Source organism: Sturnira hondurensis, unplaced genomic scaffold, assembly GCF_014824575.4.
Source record: "Sturnira hondurensis isolate 20B ecotype Veracruz unplaced genomic scaffold, ASM1482457v3 Scaffold0025598, whole genome shotgun sequence".
Taxonomy (NCBI): Eukaryota; Metazoa; Chordata; class Mammalia; order Chiroptera; family Phyllostomidae; genus Sturnira; species Sturnira hondurensis.
This window is the reverse complement of record NW_028098229.1, coordinates 138,347-158,867: the sequence shown is the minus strand read 5'-3', so window position 1 is coordinate 158,867 and position 20,521 is coordinate 138,347. Positions and strand designations below refer to the sequence as shown.

At 40.0% G+C, this 20,521-nt stretch overlaps 1 protein-coding gene across 4 annotated transcripts in view; it reads left to right on the top strand.

Moving 5' to 3' along the window:
• Positions 1-18,916, top strand: part of NRP1 (neuropilin 1) — a 215,660-nt gene extending 196,744 nt beyond the window's left edge. For 2 of the 4 annotated variants that reach the window (XM_037039876.1, XM_037039878.1), the window contains 5 exons: positions 6,892-7,029; positions 11,014-11,288; positions 11,768-11,864; positions 14,108-14,158; positions 16,110-18,916. In XM_037039876.1, coding sequence (XP_036895771.1) covers positions 6,892-7,029; positions 11,014-11,288; positions 11,768-11,864; positions 14,108-14,158; positions 16,110-16,399 — 851 coding nt within the window. In that variant the 3' untranslated portion in view covers positions 16,400-18,916. The remainder of the gene's footprint in view (positions 1-6,891; positions 7,030-11,013; positions 11,289-11,767; positions 11,865-14,107; positions 14,159-16,109) is intronic. The other 2 variants (XM_037039879.1, XM_037039877.1) reach the window with 1 other exon arrangement.
• Positions 18,917-20,521: the final 1,605 nt, after the last annotated feature.

Genomic DNA, 20,521 nt, shown 5'->3' with positions numbered 1-20,521 from the left:
TGTATGTCCTCCTTGGAGAAATGTCTGTTCAAGTCCTCTGCCCATTTTTTAATCGGGTTGCTTGTCTTCTTTGAGTGGAGTCGAGTGAGTTCTTTGTATATTTTGGAGATTAAACCTTTGTCTGAGGTATCATTGGCAAATATGTTTTCCCAAACAGTTGCTTCTCTTTGTATCTTGATACTGTTTTCCTTAGCCATGCAGAAGCTTTTAATTTTGATGAGATCCCATTTGTTTATTCTTTCCTTTATATCCCTTGCTCTAGGGGACGTGTCAGTAAAAATATTGCTGCGTGGAATGTCTGAGATTTTCCTGCCAATGCTCTCCTCTAGGACTTTAATGGTTTCCCGGCTTATATTTAAGTCTTTTATCCACCTTGAATTTATTTGGGTGTATGGTGTAAGTTGGTGCTCAAGTTTCATTTTTTTGCATGTAGCTATCCAGTTCTCCCAACACCATTTGTTGAAGAGGCTGTCTTTACTCCCTTTTATGTTACTGCCCCCTTTGTCGAATGTTAATTGACTATAGAGATTTGGGTTCATTTCCGGCCTCTCTGTTCTATTTCATTGGTCTATGTGCCTGTTTTTATGCCAGTACCAGGCTGTTTTGATTACAGTGGCCTTGTAATATAGTTTGATATCAGGTATTGTGATCCCTCCTACTTTGTTCTTCTTTCTCAAAATTGCAGCTGCTGTTCGGGGTCTTTTATGGTTCCATATAAATTTTTGAAGTGTTTGTTCTATGTCTGTGAAATATGCCATTGGTACTTTAATGGGTATTGCATTAAATCTGTAAATTGCTTTGGGTAGTGTGGACATTTTGATGATGTGAATTCTTCCATTCCATGAACACGGTATATGTTTCCATTTGTTTGTGTCTTCCTTGATTTCTTTCTTCAGTGTTGTGTAGTTTTCTGCATACAAGTCTTTAACCTCCTTGGTTAGATTTATTCCCAAATATTTTATTTTTCTTTTTGCTATATCGAATGGGATTTTTCTCTTGATTTCTGCTTCTGCCGATTCAATGTTAGTATACAAAAATGCCTTTGATTTCTGGATATTGACTTTGTATCCCGCTGTTTTGCCAAATTCATGTATTAGTTCGAGCAGTTTTTTGGTGGAGGCTATAGGATTTTCCATGTACACTATCATGTCATCTGCAAACAATGACAGTTTTGTTTCCTCCTTTCCAATTTGGATGCCTTTTATTTCCTTTTCTTGTCTGATTGCTATGGCTATAACTTCCAATACTATATTGAATAGAAGTGGTGAAAGTGGACAACCTTGTCTTGTTCGTGATCTTAGTGGAAAAGCTTTTAGTTTTTGCCCATTGAGTAGGAGGTTGGCTGTAGGTTTTTCATATATGGCCTTTATTATATTGAGGAATGCTCCCTCTGGTCCCACTTTGCTGAGTACCTTTATCATAAATGGGTGTGGTACCTTATCAAAAGCTTTTTCCGCATCTATTGATATGATCATGTGATTTCTGTCTTTGCTTTTGTTTATGTGGTGTATTACATTTACTAATTTTCGAATATTGAACCATCCTTGCATCCCTGGGATGAATCCCACGTGGTCATGGTGTATGATCTTTTTGATGTATTGTTGGATGCGATTTGCCAATATTTTATTGAGGATTTTAGCATCTATGTTCCTCAGTGATATTGGCCTGAAGTTTTCTTTCTTTCTTGTGTCTCTGTCTGGTTTTGGAATTAGGGTGATTCTGGCTTCAAAGAAAGTGTTGGGGAATTTTCCCTCCTTTTGGATTTTTTGAAATAATCTGTGAAGAACCGGGGTTAGTTCTTCCTTAAAAGCTTTGTAGAATTCTCCTGTGATACGATCTGGTCCAGAGCTTCTGTGCGATGGGAGTTTTTTGATTACTTCTTCAATTTCATCTGCTGTTATTGGCCTGTTCAGGTTTTCTGCCTCTTTTTCATTGAGTTTTGGAAGATTATATTTTTCTAGAAATTTGTCCATTTCACCTAGGTTTTCCAATTTCTTGGCATATAGCTCTGCATAGTAATTCCTTACAATCCCTTCTATTTATGTGGTATCAGTTGTAATCTCTCCTCTTTCATTTCTGACTGTATTTATTTGGGTCCTCCCTCTTCTTTTCTTGATGAGCCTACTTAAGGGTTTTTCTATTTTGTTTATCTTTTCAAAAAACCAACTCCTGGATTCATTGATCCTTAGAATTTTGCTTTTAGTCTCTATGTCATTTAATTCTGCTCTGATTTTGGTTATTTCCTTCCTTCTACTTGCTCTGGGCTGTCTTTGTTGTTGTTCCTCAAGTTCTTGGAGGCGTCAGGTTAGGTTGTTTTTTTGAAATGTTTTTATTTTCTTTAGGTAAGCCTGTATCACTATGAACTTCCCTCGTATGACTGCCTTCACTGTGTTCCATAAGTTTAGGATCGTTGTGAGTTCATTTTCATTTGTTTCCAGAAACTTTTTTATTTCTTCCCTGATTTCTATCTTGACCCATTCGTTGTTTAATAGCATACAATTCAGTCTCCATTGTTTTGGGTGTCTTTGGTTTTTTCCTTTGGGGTTAGTTTCCAATTTCAGTCCCTTGTGATCAGAGAAAATGCTTGGTATGATTTCTATTTTCCTAAATTTGTTGAGTCTCGTTTTGTGTCCTATCATGTGATCTATCTTGGAAAATATTCCATGTGCATTTGAAAAGAATGTGTATTTAGCTTCTTTGGGATGGAGGGCTAAATATATATCAATTAGGTCCATTTCATCTAGAGTGTCATTTAATGCTGCAATATCTTTGTTGATATTTTGTTTGGAAGATTTGTCCATTTTCGACAGTGGGGTTTTAAAATCCCCTACTATAATTGTGTTGCTGTCAATACCATTTTTGAGGACCTCAAGGATTTTCTTTATATATTTGGGTGCTCCTATGTTGGGTGCATATATATTTACGATGTTAATGTCTTCTTGGTGGATTCTCCCTTTGAGTATTATGAAGTGACCTTCTGGGTCTCTCTTTATGGCCCTTCTTTTCAAGTCTATTTTGTCTGATATGAGAATTGCTACCCTGGCTTTTTTTTCTTGTCCATTTGCTTGGAAAATTTGTTTCCATCCATTCACTTTTAGTCTGTGATGGTCTTCTGACCTGAGGTGGGTCTCTTGTAGGCAGCATATGTGTGGGTCATACTTTCTTATCCATTCAGCTATTCTGTGTTTTTTAATTGGTGCATTTAATCAATTTACATTTAAGGTTATTATTGAAAGATATTTATTCATTGCCATTTATGTACCTGTGTTCCTCTCTGTCTCTCTCTTTTCCTTCCTTTCCTTAAAGCAGCCCTTTTAGTAATTCTTGTAGAGCTGGTTTGATGGAAGCATATTCTTTTGGACTTGTTTTGTCTTGGAAGCTCTTTATTTGGCCTTCTATCTTTATTGAGAGCCTTGCTGGGTAAAGTAGCCTTGGTTGTAGGCCTCTGTTTCTCATTACTTGGAATATTTCTTGCCATCCTCTTCTTGCTTGGAATGTTTCCATTGAGAAGTCAGTAGCCAGCCTTATTGGTACCCCCTTGTATGTCACTTCTTTTTTCTCCCTTGCTGCCTTTAGGATTTTCTCTTTGTCTTGGAGGTTTGCCATTTTAATGATGATGTGTCTTGCAGTAGGCCTCTTTGGGTTCCACCTGCTAGGGATCTCTGAGATTCCTGATTCGTGCGACTTTATCTCTCCTCAACTTAGGAAAATTTTCGGTTATTACTCTTTCAAGTAGGTTTTCTATCCCTTGTTCCTCTTCCTCTCCTTCTGGTATTCCTATTATTCGGATATTATTACGTTTCATGTTTTGTTGCATTTCTCTTAAATTCTCCTCATTTTTTCTGATTCTCTTTTCCATTATTTGGTCTGTCTGGGAGATTCTTTCTATCCTGTCTTCTGTCTCACTTATGCAATCTTCCACCATATGGATTGTATTCTTCATACCTTCTACTGTGTTCTTCAGTTCAGAAATTGTACTCTTCATTTCCTCTTGGCCTTTACTGATCATTTCTATTTCCTTTTTCATGTTGGTATAGTTTGCAGGGAGTTCATTGTTGCTCCCCTGTAGTTTCTGGTAGCTCGTTGTAAGCTCTTTGAATTTCCTGATAACCAGTGCTTTGAATTCCACGTCTCATAGTTGACTTGCCTCTATTTCATCTAGTATTCTTTCTGAGGCTTCTTCCTTTTCTTTCATTTGGGGATCGTTTCTTTGTCTTCCCATTGTTTGTGATACTCTTCTTGTTGTCCTCCGCTTCTTAAATTGATCTGTTCTTGTTCGCTGGATTTATGGTGTGAACTTCTGTGGTAGGATACCTGTGAAAGTCACCGGTGCAGTCTTCTGCATGTATCTTGTTGTTCTCTGCTTCCACCTACTCCTTTCTTTATTGCGCGTGCGTGATCAGTTGTGGGGGAGGCAAAATGGTTTATGATAGCAGAAGGTTATTTTATGTTATTTACAGACACAGTGGGCAGAGAAGAAATAGACAATCTCTAGGCTATGTATAGAGTTAACCGTGCTCTTCAACTCAGCTTACCACTTTTAGGAAAGGGTGGGCATAAGTTAAGTGTCTTCTTAAGAAGGGGGGGGGGGCTTGTGAGTTGTATCTAGAAAGCAGTGTGGTTTCTGGTGGTCAGATTTGAGGTAAGGTGACAGTACAGGTTAATAACTGGGTTTAGCGCATCAGTAAATAGAGTAATAGAATTCAGGCACCTGTAAGGTGGTCTAAGGTCCAAGGGATGTGTTATGAAGTATTACTGTTGTACAGAACAGCCCTTATTTACACTAATATTAGAGGAACACTCGCGTGATAGATTCTATGTGATCTGTCTAAATGGGGGTTATAGAGCTTGGGTAGTATAGCAAAGGAAAGCACGTGAAGTATAGAAAATCAGCAAAACACTGTGGAGGAAGGAGCAGTGGGAACCTGTCAGGTAGTACAGTATACCCATCCAGGACTAAAAAACCTGTACAGAAAGAGGTGGGATACAAAGATATTCTTGAAATGAAAAAAGGAGTAAGAATAATGCAGAAATAATAATAATACACCTCAAGAGAAAACTAAGCAACGCGCAAACAAACAATCTGACACACACACATGCACACACACACACACGCAAAAGTGAGGAGAAAAGGGGAATAAGCGGAAAATTTGGGAAGAACAGAAGGACTAAAACCGGACAAAAAGGAAAAGAAATGAGGGACAGAGTATTGAAAGATAGAGCAACAATACAGTTTACAAGATATAAGATTAATTACAGAAGAGGTTGAGAGAGAAAAAGAAAAAAATAAAAAAAATAAAGAAAGGAAAAAAAGAGATAAAAGGGGGGAAGGGAAAACACACACACACACACACACACACACACACACACTAGAGAAGGAGGAAGAAAAAAAAAAGGAAGCACCCTTCCTTTGTTGGTTTCAAACTGTCCAAACCGGTTTTTCTGGTTGCTGCGTCTCTGAGGGCAGGTTTGCAGGCGCGAGCTAGCAGGCTGCTGATTGGTCTGTGGTCGAGCACAGCCCCGAGAAGCTGCCTGTGGCCCGCAGTATCGGTACCGTCCTTCTCTGCGGGACCCAGGCGTTCCCAACAGAGACTTCTCCACAAAGCCTGTCTCTCAGCCCAGCCGAATCCCAAAAGACCAGGAATGACAGTGTCCCTCTTAAATCCCTCAGGCTGGCGGGCCGGTGGGCCGGAGGGCTGGCGACCACAGTGACCGCAGCTGCCACCCTTTATGCCAACCCAAGCCCACGGGTCTCTGCCTGGCACTAATCCGCCTGCCTAGACGGGGATGGGAGAGTCGGCTCTCTCCCGAGGAGTGCTTTGTTGATTTCAAACTCTCCAAACCGATTTTTCTGGTTGCCGCGTCTCTGAGGGCAGGTTTGCAGGCTCCGGCTAGCAGGCTGCTGATTGGTCTGTGGTCGTGCACAGCCCCGTGAGGCTGCCTGTGTCCCACATCCGGCACGTCCTTCTCCGTCCCCTGCAGGACCCAGGCGTTCCCAATAGAGACTTCTCCACAAAGCCTGTCTCTCAGCCCAGCCCAATCCCAAAAGACCAGCAATGCCAGTGTCCTTCTTAAATCCCTCGGGCTGGCGGGCTGGCGACCACAGCATTCGCAGTTGCCACCCTTTACGTTAACTTAAGCCCACGGGTCTCTGTCCAGCACCAATCTGCCTACCTAGACGGGGAGAGGAGAGTCCGTTCTCTCCCACGGAGTGTGTTGCCGGTCCAGGTCCACAGGATGCCGGTTCTCCAGCGTTCACTCCGTCACCAGCGCCCGGGCCCTAGATTCAGACGGGGCTCCTGTTTCCACCTGATGGTGCCAGCCCCCATTGCGCGCCAATTCTCGTCGGTACTCACGCTCCACCGGAGTTCGCTTGCCCTGGGCACGCCCTGGCCGGGGCACAGCCCGCAGCCTGAGAGGCCGGGGCGCGCAGCCGCTTTTGTCCTCACTCCCGGTCTGGATTCGTTGCTGACCTGCCGCTGTTTGGTTCCTCTGTCACACTCTCTGGTCTCCTATTTTCATAAATGTTGGGGAACTGTTGGTTGATTATGCTGTTCTTCGGTAGATCCACCCAGATTTTCCACCAGATGCAGGAGAACTGGGTTCCCTTGGTGCTACTCTGTCGCCATCTTAACCCTCTCTCCCATAATTTTTTTTATGAAGCTGGATTTTAAAAAATTTCTAAATGTGATTTTTCAAATGTTTGACATCTCCGTGTATCTTTGAGTTTCCTGGTTATTATGGATTTTGTGGCTTTCCCAGAGTTTTCAAACAGACATTAACTCATATGTATAAACTGCTTTCCATAAATGAATTAAGGGCCTTTCTGACCTAGATGATTAAATTTATCTTTTTCTGCTTGTCTCTATTTTTCTTTTCCACCCACCAAAGAGTTCCCAACATATGGTTTTAACTGTGAATTTGGCTGGGGTTCTCACAAGACATTCTGTCACTGGGAACACGACAATCATGTGCAGCTCAGGTGGAGTGTGTTGACCAGCAAAACAGGACCAATCCAGGATCACACAGGTAATGGAAAGTTCACTGTGGCCTACTCTCTTTGAACTAAAGGTGTAACTGTGGGGTGTAGAAAATACTGAAGAGCATTCACTCATGCTTTTATTTCCTGAAGTTCTATTTCCCAGAATTCTGCCCACTGTATGACCTTCTGGTATCACATGTCTGGTTCACATGTGGGTATGCTGAGAGTCAAGCTGCACTACCAGAAGATGCACTAACAAGAGATCTTGCACTAACAAGATCTCTTTCCCTAATACTTAGTAGCAGAAAATGCTGATTAAATTGGGCAACCGATTGATCTCCTGAAATACAGCAAACTGGGCTATATTTGTGAATATATTTGTAAATAAGTTGTGTGAAATATTACCTGTCCTATATTTTTTCTGAGCCTTTTCAATGAAAAAAATTTCAACATTTAAAAGTAGAAAAGAAATAGTAACACAAACCCTAAATGTGCATATTCCAACTTTAACAATGATCAAATCATAGAAATCTCATTTTATTATTCCTGACTCTGGACTATTTTGATGGAAGTCCAGACATATATTACATCATCTCATTTATTTACAGATGAACAAACAATAAATGAGCTTTATTCTTGTTCTGTGTGAATCCTTAAAGTGGAAGAGGATCAGGGTGGAGTGGGGTTCTTATTCTTTTAGGGGTGATTTTAAATCTGAGAAGGTAGGAACCTCACCACACCCCAGGTCACAGTACTTCCCCTCCCCGCCCTGTCTTATTTTTCCTCTAATTGGTGGCAGAGGGATGAGTTGGGGGTGGGAGGGGACTGACAGCAACCACTCCAGTGAACTCTTCTCTCTCCCCCTATCTTGTTTTCTTCATAGTCATTTCATTCCCCAATTTGAAGAGTGGTATAAAGAACCAGCAGTCCTGCACAAACACACATACACACTCACAAGGAGCAGCCAACCCACAAATACTTCCCATAGTCAGTGATGCTCACAAGACTGCTTACTCAGTTTTGGCTTCCCCCAGATATACCAGAGGGGCATTTGCTGTTTCTAAGAGATCTCATTAAGCAAAGTTCCCCCATGCTGGTATTTTGGGCCAATGGGTCAGTGAGCCAATGGATGGGCAGAGGGTACTTCATGCCTTTCCCATTTGGTTATTCACTTTTTCCTCAGTGAATATAACCATTAAGTAGGTTGACTAGGCCTCCTTCCACCACATCTAGCTCCTTACCTAAGCTATATTTGTGAATAAAGAGAATGATAAGGAAATTGGATAAAATTGGACTCCTTCAATTCTGAGATACTTTCAATTTAATCTCAAGACAAGCAGTTTTAGAAAAGTTGAAATACTTTGTCTGTAAATGGCACATATAAATGACATCAAATTAACCAAATGCAGTTAGCTAGAATGAAGGCAGTGATGGTGGAAAAATTGATGCAAAGTAGAGCAAAATTACTCAGTGGGATCTGACATTCAAAAAAGGTTAAAAGCAATGTTAGCCAGAGACAAAAGCTGAAAGGCTCACAGAAGTGAAGCACTAATAGAGAAAATGAAAACAGAGTTCCTGACCCAGAGCTGTGACAGAACCCCTGAAAGGGAAAATATCAGCACTGTGTGTATTGAGTATCAGAAGAGGAGGGCTCGTCTTAAGGTAAAAGCTGAGAGGTGGGATTTCTTCAGCAGGATCTGTGTTTTTTGTTCTCCCAGACACCCAGATTTACTTAGCTTAGTGCCAGGCCTGCCCTGACTGGCAAGAGCTGCCTGCAGCACTAGTAATGCAATCACTTGCCGAGAGCAGTGGGTGAGCCTGACATCTGAAAGGCAGGGCTTGTTGACATGAGGAAATATAGGTGGAGGACCTTGCACAGCTCACATGTGCACAGACCAATGTGCCATGGGATATGGCACTTTGCAAATCAGACATGGAGATTGTTTTTAAACCTAACACTACCGAGGTACAATATCCTGTTGCATTTATCCTTTTGAATTTATTTCAAGGAATCCCACTTGTTTTTCTGCACTTGACCTCTAAGAATGAAGCTCTGTACCTCCTCAGAGAGGATTCCTGAAACCCAGAATCTTCGCCTGGTTCACTGGGCACATGACATCTTAGCAGCCCCATTATTACATGGTAGATGTATTGGGCACCGGAGACTCATGTGTAAAGAAGGGTGGCCCTGCCCTTGAAGAGCTCTAAGTCTGGCTGTGGGTAGAAACTATCACAGTGCAGTGAAGTGAGGAAGCCCATTGTCAGAAGTGATCTTGAATGGCAAGACAGGAGGGGTCAAGGAGAGCAGTCCTCTCTCAGACACACTGTAAGCTCAGTCTGAACAGAGAATGACCTGTGCAGAGATGTGAAGGGGAGGGGTCTGTGTTCCAGCGGATCGCCAGTGATGTGGTTTGTACAGATTTCCGTGTGAAGCAGTTAGATACGGGACAGGGGTGGGCTAACAGCAGTGAGGAGTATTTTAAACAGAAATGTAACATGATCAAATTTTTAAAATCCACAATGGCAGCAGGGCCAAGGCCGGAGCAGAGGAGCAGACCTCTCAGACAAGTTTCCTCCTACCCATGTCCACCTACCTTCTGTCTGCACCTATTCTCCGACTTGCCCAAATCAACTCCGTGGGCTCAATAAACATGTTTCCTCTCTACAGATCTCCAACTGCAGTCTTTTCCCACAAGATTGTGGGAGGAGGTAGAGGCAAGATGGGTGCATTTTTCTACCTGTTCACTATATGTCTTGGTAGACTGATCCACTATTCATTTCAGTGAAATGGCACTGTCTCCCAGACAGGACACTGTCACTTGCTAAATTAGTCAAATAAGACAAACCCCAGGACTGACTTGGTCAGCCTAGTCACCGGGGAGCCTCCATAAGCACTGAGAGCATCAAATATAATACTGGAGCTGTGATTTTTATCTGCTCCCTCCTTTTCTTATTCCACCTGTCAGTTTCATTAAGCATGCTTCAGTGCAATCTCAGATAAGCAGCCAGATGAAGGAAGAAAGCTGCCTGCTGGCTTATCCACTCCCACCTGGACACTATTGACACAGGTGAGCAGATGCAAGGATCTGCCCATGTGTGCACAATGAAAAATTACAGTACCTCACAAATACACATCTCCTGGACAGCAAAAAAAAACACCCACCTGCCCACTGAGGCCTGAGCACCAGATTCACACTTTTATCAGGTGAGGCAGAGAAGAGGCAATTTCTATTTGCAGAGCAAACAGGGAAATGTGAGTTGTGTGTTAGTCCAGGTGGTGGCAGGAGGTGATGTTCCCACTGTGGGTAATTAAAAGCAAAGCCAAAACTAAGTCCTCACAGCTCCACAACGGTCTTATGTTGCCAAAATGCCACTTCCTAATAAGCCTTGAAAATGCAACCTTGCCTCTCCTTGAATCAGAACCCTGCCTCCCACAGTTGAGATTGAAGCTCTTGGATTTATTTCAGGAATTTATAAGCCACTAAAATAAACCAGGGGAAACTAATATGAATTGGGGGGTGAGGGTGAGATCACTAGATTATTTAGAAAAAAATCAGCTTTCTTATTATCAAGCAGTTATAGTAATCAAAGTACCATCAACCAGAAGCCTTGCTGCTTGAATGATAAATAAGAACATGTTTAAGTAACTACATTCCATTTCATGTCTGTGTTCACACAGGTGCTGCTGAAGCAATCTTAAAGTAGCATGAAAATAGTTCTGCTCTATTCTTTTGGTCTGCTTTCAATGGTGCAGAGGCACTTTGGATCACAGTCCACATCCATACAACAGTACATTTGGAACAAATGATGTCTCAGTACTGCTTTGCAGCCTTGTCCCAACTGTGTGTCCATTTACAGCAGTTCATAGCTGAGCCTTGGGTCCCCAACAACTGTACCCCACCCCCTTTCCACTGTAGGTTTGGGTTCTTGGTGTTCAGCCCCAGAGAGAAGTTTTGAGTGGTGGAAGTTTAAAGAAAAGAACAAAGGAGTCATAAATTAAGGCACTCTCTCTAATACATTTTTTGTCACAGCAGGAGATGGCAACTTCATCTACTCTCAAGCTGATGAAAATCAGAAGGGCAAAGTGGCTCGCCTGGTGAGCCCTGTGGTTTATTCCCAGAATTCTGCCCACTGTATGACCTTCTGGTATCACATGTCTGGTTCACATGTGGGTACGCTGAGAGTCAAGCTGCACTACCAGAAGCCAGAGGAGTATGACCAACTGGTCTGGATGGCCATCGGACACCAAGGAGACCACTGGAAGGAAGGACGTGTCCTGCTACATAAGTCTCTGAAACTTTACCAGGTAAACCCCTTCCCAGGGTGGGGAGGGTGGCTGCTTCAGAGACACAGGGTTCATGTTCTAAGATTATCAAATGAGATATGGGAATCATTCCAAAAATTATTTCAGGGGTTTCCCAAACCTGAGATATTGTTGCAATGATGATAATCTCAGTAGCATATTTCAGTGTCCTAGATTACAGGAATAGAACCAATTTACTGAGAAAGGGGCAAATATGTTATTTTATTATCTATTTGAGGACTATCACAATGAACATTCCTTTTATTTCCTGCTTTTTTCAGTTTTAAATTTTATATTATGAAAAGAAAGTGTGAGGACAAGTTTTATGCCATTCCCAGGCAGTTAGTATGGACTGCTGAGTAAAGCATGCGGTAATGTGAAATTTCATGAAATTCTGTGCCATAACTTGAACTGAGCAAGCATTTGTAAACATGGCTACTTGGGACTGAACATTTTAATACTGGAAATGATCTAATTTTTAGGTGATTTTCGAGGGCGAAATTGGAAAAGGAAACCTTGGCGGAATTGCAGTGGATGACATTAGTATCAATAACCACATCTCACAAGAGGATTGTGCACGTAAGTACCAGTTCTGTAGAAACCAGTGGAGCACTTGCCCAGGGCAGGATTCTTGCCACGTGATGGGCTCTGTCTTGCTCATCTAGACCTGGAATTTCACTGTGGTCTATGAGCATATCATGTGACATCAATATTCTGGTGCAACAGGGCAAATATCAGGACAGTTTACCTTTAGCTACCCCATTACCTAACCTATGTCATTTAGAATGTCTGGTTGGTCCCTATGAAACTACATAATGATGTGAACTCCAAAGATCATAGCAAAGAAAAACTCAGTTTACAGGCTATATATGCCATGCCAAAACTTTTTAATGAGCAGTGGAAAACTCAGACATCTGGATAATTCTAAATATTTGTGTGCATAAACAACAAAACAGGCCTTTGAAAATTTTGATCACAGTGAATTTAATATTTATACTGTTAATTAATCATAGAAGCCATAATTATTTGCTGTATTATAAAAATGTAGGTATTTCTGACTCTAAACTATTTGAAATGAATAAGAATAAATTAAAAGAATAAGTTAAATTTAGAAATTTAACTTATTTAAAATAAGAATAAATTAAATTTAGAAATTGAATAAAAGAATAAATTAGAATAAGAATAAATTAAGAATAAATTAAAAGAATAAAAGAATAAAGAATAAATTAAATTAGAATAAATTAAAAAGAAGAATAAGAATAAATTAAAAGAATAAATTAAATTTAGAAATTGCCCAGTATTTCAAAGTTTATTTATTTATTGGTCTGTCATATATATAGAATAAAAGCCAGATTAACTAATCCATATTTTCTAATCCTTAAATATAGATTTATAAATAGCATCACTAATGGCAACACAATGGAACAGTAATTAGTCTTAAGCCCCATTTATTACACTTAAATTCTTGTTATGTATTATTATATAATAGGATGTTCATTGTAACTAAATGGAATACGTTTATTGGGTGGACTTAAGGCAAAGGAGACCCATTGGCTATAATGGGTTTTTGGTTACTACAGCAATTTACAAAGCTTTTTAAACACAACATAGTGAATATACATAATCCCTAAAGTGACAATAATTTGATAGTGTCAAGAAATTGGGAAACATAAAAGAGCAGTAAATAAAATCTGCTTTTTTATACTATGTAAGGAAATATATTTAATGTCACACTAGTTAGCAAATCTTCATAGAAGGGGATATTTGAGTTGCAACTACTTTACAAATTCCCCACATCCAAGTCTACACTGCTGTTAAGAGATATATTACATGTAATTACTCAGTGCATATAGCACCATTGCTTTCCTGTTCCAGAGTGGGAGTGATGATGGTGATGTTTTACAAATGTAGAACAAACTCCACAAACTAAAACAAAGAAACAAATTTAGTTCAGCTCAACAAGTTTTAAATGACGGCCTACTATATACAAAGCATCATCCAGTGCTCCCAGTAATATATGGAAGCCTGAGACAATTCTGTGAGAATCCTGACAATCCTTTCCTTTTCATGTGACTGGTGTACTTTGCTGTAGTTGTCACTAGGCACTATACTCAGAAAGTAACAGCTAAAGCCCCATTAAACACTCTTTGTTGCTGTACCGCTAAAAAGATGTCTAGGATAATTATATAATCACTCATCAAATATTTATTGAGAGGCTCCTATTGTGTTCTGGACACTGTTCTAAATGCTGGAGATATAGCAGTGAACAAAGTACTGAAAATCCCATGGTCTCTACTCAGAACCATAAGGGATGCTGGAACTCCACTTTGCCAGAGACTTTTGTTTTCATTTTTTGTGTTTTGTTTTGTTTTGTTTTGACACAGGACACAGTCTCTTGCCTCAAAGAGCTGGCATAGTTTCTGGGAAACCAAACCAACACTCATCAAACTTAGGAAGCTGTTGCCTACAATGGCACTGGCTGGTAGCCATACGAGCAACTCTACTTTAATTTCTTATTTTCACCAAATTTCCCACACTCCAGATGCCAAGACTGTTTTTCTCCACCCTTCTCTACTCCCAAACAGCTCACTCGGCTGATCTCACTGCCACCTACCTGGATTTAGTTCCACTACATAATCATTTCACAGTGTCTCTATCACTCCATAGTTGTGTGGTGGGTCAATTGTACTCAAACTGCAAAAAGCCAGATGAGCCATGAGCATGTGTATGCCTGTGTGTATATGTGTAAGGTTTATATATTTTGTGTGATTGTATTTTGTTGGGTGTTCAAATATTTCTTTCAATTTTGTTTGACTTGTCAGGACCAGCAGATCTGGATAAAAAGAACCCAGAAAATAAAATTGATGAAACAGGTAAATTTGTCTTCCTGACAAATTTTTTAAATGATTTTCTGTGGCTTTCATTCTATTTATAGGAGAATTTTCTGTCACAGTGCAATCTAAGCTGCCCTGAAGCTGAAAGACTCTGGCACTCTGGCTTGTGCAGGTGGTTGAGGCCTGGGGTGGGGTGCCAGCCAGGCCCTTTCCTCCCTAAGCTGGAAGAGGACTTAGAGGGTAATGAAGGGAATCAGGCTCATTTTATAAATGGAAACAGAAAACTAGTGAAGACCAAGACATACCCAAGACCTGCAGTGATTTCCACACTGTAATTTGAAACCAATCTAAATACTTGAGACTGCTTGGTATCTAAAGACGGTCTTTAAAGCAATGGAGCCCCATGTCTGTGACAGTCTGTTGAGTTTGGTCCATCTATTACCATCTTCCTCTACTGGGGCCCTAGTTTTGTGATGATGATGGTAAGGATTCATTGAGGAGCTAGTCTGCCCCCGAGCACTTTACTCGCCACCTAGGTTATCTCTATACTCCTCGCAGCTGCTCTCTGAGGTATATTTATCCCCATTTTCAGATGAGAGACTGAAGCTTGGGGCAGTGGCTTGTCTGAAGTAGCATGACCATTTAGGTGGTAGCCTCCAACTTGAGACTGATTTATTTGAAAAAAAAAATTTTTAACACTGCTTGATGATCCAATTCAAGACATTTGATCAGAGTTAGGTCTTGTCTGGTGTTATTTTATTTCCAGAAGTTTCCATGCCTCCCAACCAGCAGCTGTTAATTGTTGGACACTTGTCCCATCACTACTCATCAGCATCAATGTCCGTTGCTCTTAGCAATGTGGTCCTACTATAGCCAGACTTGGACTTGACAGAGACATATGGCTCATTTAGCTTAGCTGCATCGCCTGCTCTGAGATGTAAACTTTGTTAAAGGTTGTTTCAAAACAATGTTTTATCAAGGGAGAGAATATCAATATGGCCCCAGGGCTTGTTTGTTCCTGTTTAGGGACTTGCATCTCATACTTTTAGTTTTCTTTGATTGGACTTTTGTATATCTGAACACCCTAAGTAAACACCATGCACAATGTGCATTAACATTTTAGTCTCGCTTCTAGTACCAGGTAATTAATTAGACTCAAAACCCATGTTCATAATCCCTCATGTTCTACTCTAAAGAAAACATTTCTCCAGGGACTGAATTGCAGGGTAGCATGAGTTTTCCAGTGAAACCCCCAGGGCTGCACAGATGCTGATTCTTAAATATGTTCTTTTCAGCATGGCACAAACTCGGTCTCTAGGTTGGAGCCATACATAGCCCTTTTTAAATGTCAGCAGTAAGCATTCCCTTGTTCTGAAAGATCTCTTTCTTGAGTAAAACCACTGTAGACTTGGGAGAAACATGCCTGACTTGGAGATCTTTACATGTGGGAGAACAAGCCATGTGTCAACCATGCCAGACACTGGACATGCCCCCAGGAAAAGGCAGCTCAGAGGGTTTCCTGGTGTCAGGGTAGGATCAGGGGAATGCACAGGGTTATGGTTAAATCCTCCGCTGGACGAATGTGAGACTAAATGTTTAAGCTTAGTGACTATAGCTGGCCAAGGACTTAAAACAGAGATTGCAATCTAGCACAGATGGTGGGTTGCATGAAATCTGAATTAGATTAGAACATAAACCCCACTGTTTACCTAGAATAGGTTGTTTCCATATGCTAGGCTAGCTGTTAGGGCCACAGCTCCCCAGTACCCTCCCCCACACCTCCATTCTCAACAGTGAGAATTTCAAACCTGCGTGTTTTCCAGTATCAAGGAGCCAACCCCCACTTCAGAAATCCCCAACAGACTCTGAGGAGAGAATAGAAAACAAGCATGTGGTTTTTGTCTTTATCCTTACTTTTCTCTATTGTTCTCTCGCCTTCCATCTGTTATCTTGGCACTGCTCATGTTGCCAATTTTGTTTTTCTCCCCAGGGACTACCCAAGGATATGAGGGCATAGGAGAACGGGATGAGAACATCTCCAGGAAGCCAGGCAATGTGCTGAAGACACTGGACCCCATCCTCATCACCATCATAGCCATGAGTGCCCTGGGTGTGCTACTGGGTGCTATCTGTGGGGTTGTGCTGTACTGCGCCTGTTGGCACAATGGGATGTCAGAAAGAAACTTATCTGCCCTGGAGAACTATAATTTCGAACTGGTGGATGGTATGAAGTTGAAAAAAGACAAACTGAACACACAAAGTACTTACTCGGAGGCATGAAGGCAGACAGATGAAAATGAGTCGGAGAATTGAGGTAGAAGGGCATAAGAGCAACTTGATGTTGATCTTTCACTGGACAGGCTGGGAAATGCGTTGATGACGCTGAGCCAGGCTTTTCTCAGGAGCTTCAAAGAGTATGGCCGACAGATATGAACAAGTTAGCTGTGTTAACAATCAGAATCATGTACAGTCAGCTTTTTTCTGTTGGTTTAATTTGAATAAGCAAATGCTGGTGTTGAGACCAAGTATGATTGACTTAAATGATTCATTTTGACTCCCCCTCTCTCTTCTTCCTTTTATGGATACTTTTCAGAAACTGCAAATCCAAGATGCTGGCACCAAGTGTATCCCTAGGGCCCTTTCGATGGACATGCTCCCTGTAGCCCATTGCCTAGAGTATGTTAGAATAACCACATTGCAGTGGACTCCTGAAGCTGCTGTACCTGTGTGTAATTGCCCGTGTTGTGATAGGCAAAGAAGGATTAGAACATTTTATTTTGAAGTTCTGTAGCATCGGTATCAACATAGTGTGTCAGCTCTGTTTACAAAGCAATACTGTCAAATTTCCTTGATGTTTTCCAGTGTTGTACTAAACCTCATGCTTGTGAACTTCATACAGAAAACTACCATCACCAGACACTGCTGGCAACGGGGTGTGCTGCCAACAAACACAACAGAAAATCCTCGGCACTGGCTAGTCCATGTCCTCTGAAGTGCCTTTTTGTTTGTACTGGTTCACATTGTATCACATTAAACTGCTCTATCCTCTCTGGTGAAAGCCCAGTTTCTGAATCAAACCCCGGTGGGCCACTGTCTAAGAAGAAAGTATATTTTAGTGTGAGACAATAGCCCCTGGGAAGGCAAGGGCTGGGAGTATTTGGCAGTGTGGCTTAATTGCTCTGCTTTTTCCATAGTTCGATTTCATGTCTCTTGATCCTTTTGTATAAAGCTGCAATATGCTCTCCTACGGTTCTTTCATATGGAATGTATTTTCAAATGTAAACTCTTTCTCTCCTATCTCTGTCTTTTCTCTCTCTTAGAATTTAAGCATTTGCCATTGTCCAGAAAAGAAACTTGCAGCTTTAACCTGCTGGCAATGGCAAAGAATTTTACTAGACTTTATGCTTAAAAATAAATAAATAAGGGAAATTTCTAACTCTGCCCTCCAAAGTCTAACTTTGGTTTTCTTGTTGACTGGTTAAAGTGACAGTATCTTTTTTCCTTAAGTCATTGTCTGTCTATTCCCATCAAAATGATCTTTGATAGAAATATTTGCATTTAATAAAAATAGTGACAACTTGAGAGGAGAAATAATACCAACTGACTTTCAAGTGAGACCCAAAGAAAGGACTGGATACAATTCTTCAAATGTCCAATAATAAGAGATTTTTACATCTACATAGGCAAAAATGTTCCCTAAGATCATCTTGTTTTGGTTTGGGTAAGACAAGAAAATGAAAGAAAGAACAGTTGATTTAAGAAAATGGCTAGAAATTCTGGTGCCTGACAGTGAAGTATCTGGGGTATAAAAAATTAGCAAAGTCAAAACAAATGTTTTTCAAAATCCATTTAGCAGCAACCTTGAGAAAACAGACTTAAATGAATGCTTCTAGAAACTTCCTCCTGCTCACAAAGAAAAGGCCTGCCTTGGGACTGGGAAGACCTGAGCTGCTAACAACTCGAGGAAGTCAATATCTTATCAGGCAGCATGTTAATTTATGCAGAGAAGTCTTTGGTTGTTTTCGGTCTGTTCATGTCATGTCGTACCTAAGAACCTTCAGATATCCCTCCCTTCCTGCATTGCTATAGGTCTCACTTAAAAACATTTGTGGGAGCTGCATTTGTATCATGGAGGAGACATTCATCTTTGTTTAACTGGATTGGGAATGTCTTCTATTTCCAGGAAAGCATTGACCACTATGAAAGAAGAATAGATTTCGTCCCCAGAGGCATTCATTCAGTTGCCATAATCATACCAGGACATAAGCACTAAGACTTGATTTTTTTTTAAGACAATAGAATTAAAGTTGTCTTCATCCAAGGAAAAATGATACTGAAACTTTAAATTTTAAAGTATCTTGCACTGATAAATATATTTAAAAATTATATGTTTATAAAGTTATTTGTAAAGGCAGTGTTGCAAAATGTTCAGTTTATATTATTTTAGATTGTTTCATAATTTTTAAAGGTGTAAAATAACATATTTTTTCTTTATTGAAATCTATAAAACTTTCTGTAGTAAAATGTTGTCATTTTACTGGTATATTATTCCTTCATGTTTTGTACCATCATAAAATTTTGTGCAAATTTTTTTTACAGAAATTTTTATTTTCTATGACAAAAATGACACTTGTAAATTGTTTCAAAATGAACAGTGAAGCCTTAACTTTAAATGACACTTGTATTCTCAGACACTGAGTGGCATAAAAATTGCATAGAACTGAACTGTAACTTAAATTCCAAACTATGACTACTACATTCCAAAGAAACAGTTGAATTAAACATTTTCATAAAATATCCCAAATCTGATGGCTTTTATTATATTAGCTTTGTTATTGTTAAAAAATGATATTATTCCAGCATCAAATAAATTTCAAGGTTTTTTAAAGTTCTCTTTTAACAGTAATATTTTAATAAGAAGAGAAGATTAAGAAGACATTTCCTGAAGGTAGAATACCAACCCAAATTGGACACTTCTCAAGATAATGAGTAGAGAATTTAGCCTTCCATTGGAAAGGGAAGATTTCCAATGCCAAATTTTGTGTCAGATGTTCTATATTCCATTTGGTAAAGTTTCTTTTTTTAAAAATGAAATTCACAAATACCTGTTGGCAAGTGTTCTTGCCAACAAGAAAACAGGTTGTTAATCTGACAGTCTTTATGCATGTGCCTTACTAAATTTAGATATAAAGTTGATCATGGCATTACCACTGGCCATATGGTAATTCTTAGGAAAAATTTTATTTCATCTGGGACCAAAGTAGTAGTAGTAGTAGTAGTAGTAGTAATATTAGCAACAACAAAACCAATGGAAGTGTTGAGCTAAAGCATGTTGAATAGGACCTTGTTGAAAACTTGTACAATATTGGCCTCATTATCCACAGATGAATAATTCTATCTATCTTCCTGTGATTATAGGAAAAGTTACTTCTGAAAGCATAGGAACTCCATGCGAGGTAGGCTGCTCTGCCCAACTCTTTGCAGTGAATCAACATTTCTGCTTTTCCCTGGATGCTTATACCTTTTGTGCCTCCTCAGATTTAACAAGAATAGGGTATTTTCCCTACTCGATGGATTTTTAGGTCTCTCTGCTTAGAGAAAAAAGTCAGAGATAAAGGTAGTGCTGGTGATCGCTTTACTGAACTTAGATTGTATTTATCCTTATCAATGTTTCCCAAAAACATGATTACTTGCAAGGAGTCTATAAGACTTAATCCAGAAATACTTTTTGAAAAATGCTTAGGCCCTTGGACTAATATTATCTCTATTTCATTGTTTGAGAAGGCCTGAAGTATAGATGCTTTTCACCCCTTTCTTATCCCAAGTTAGCAACTAAATTAGCCTTTTCTTATTGGGAGGAATGAGCTGAATCACCATACAGTAGTTCCCAAAGTCAGGAATTAAATGTCATAATTAAAACGTTTAACTTAAAACATGAAAAGTATTTGTTGTTCCATTTCTTGTCTTACCTGCTAACTTATTAATTGCCGGCAGGGATGAATTGCACTATATCTTTTTGCAAATCAAATGGATTTTGCAACATTTCATAGCACTTCTGTTTCCCAATGGTAATTATAGCTATTTCATTGAAAAGCAGTTCTGTCAAGAATTAGCTCTATTTTCCTAAACTATATCCACCAAGGGATCTTAAGCATCTTTCACCTTGGAAGTTGAGAAACCTGAGTGAAGAGAGCCTCAGATTGAGTAGAACTGAACACCAAGAAGCACGTGAGATCAGGATGATAACTGACATTTCTAACGTAACAAAAAAAACATTGCAAAGTGATACAGATGAGAGCATTGTGTTATCCCACACATGTCACTTAATTGTCAGCAGTAAAGGTCCTATGAACTGATCCCATCATATCAGAGTAAACCCTGCTTCATGGAACTCTTCTATGT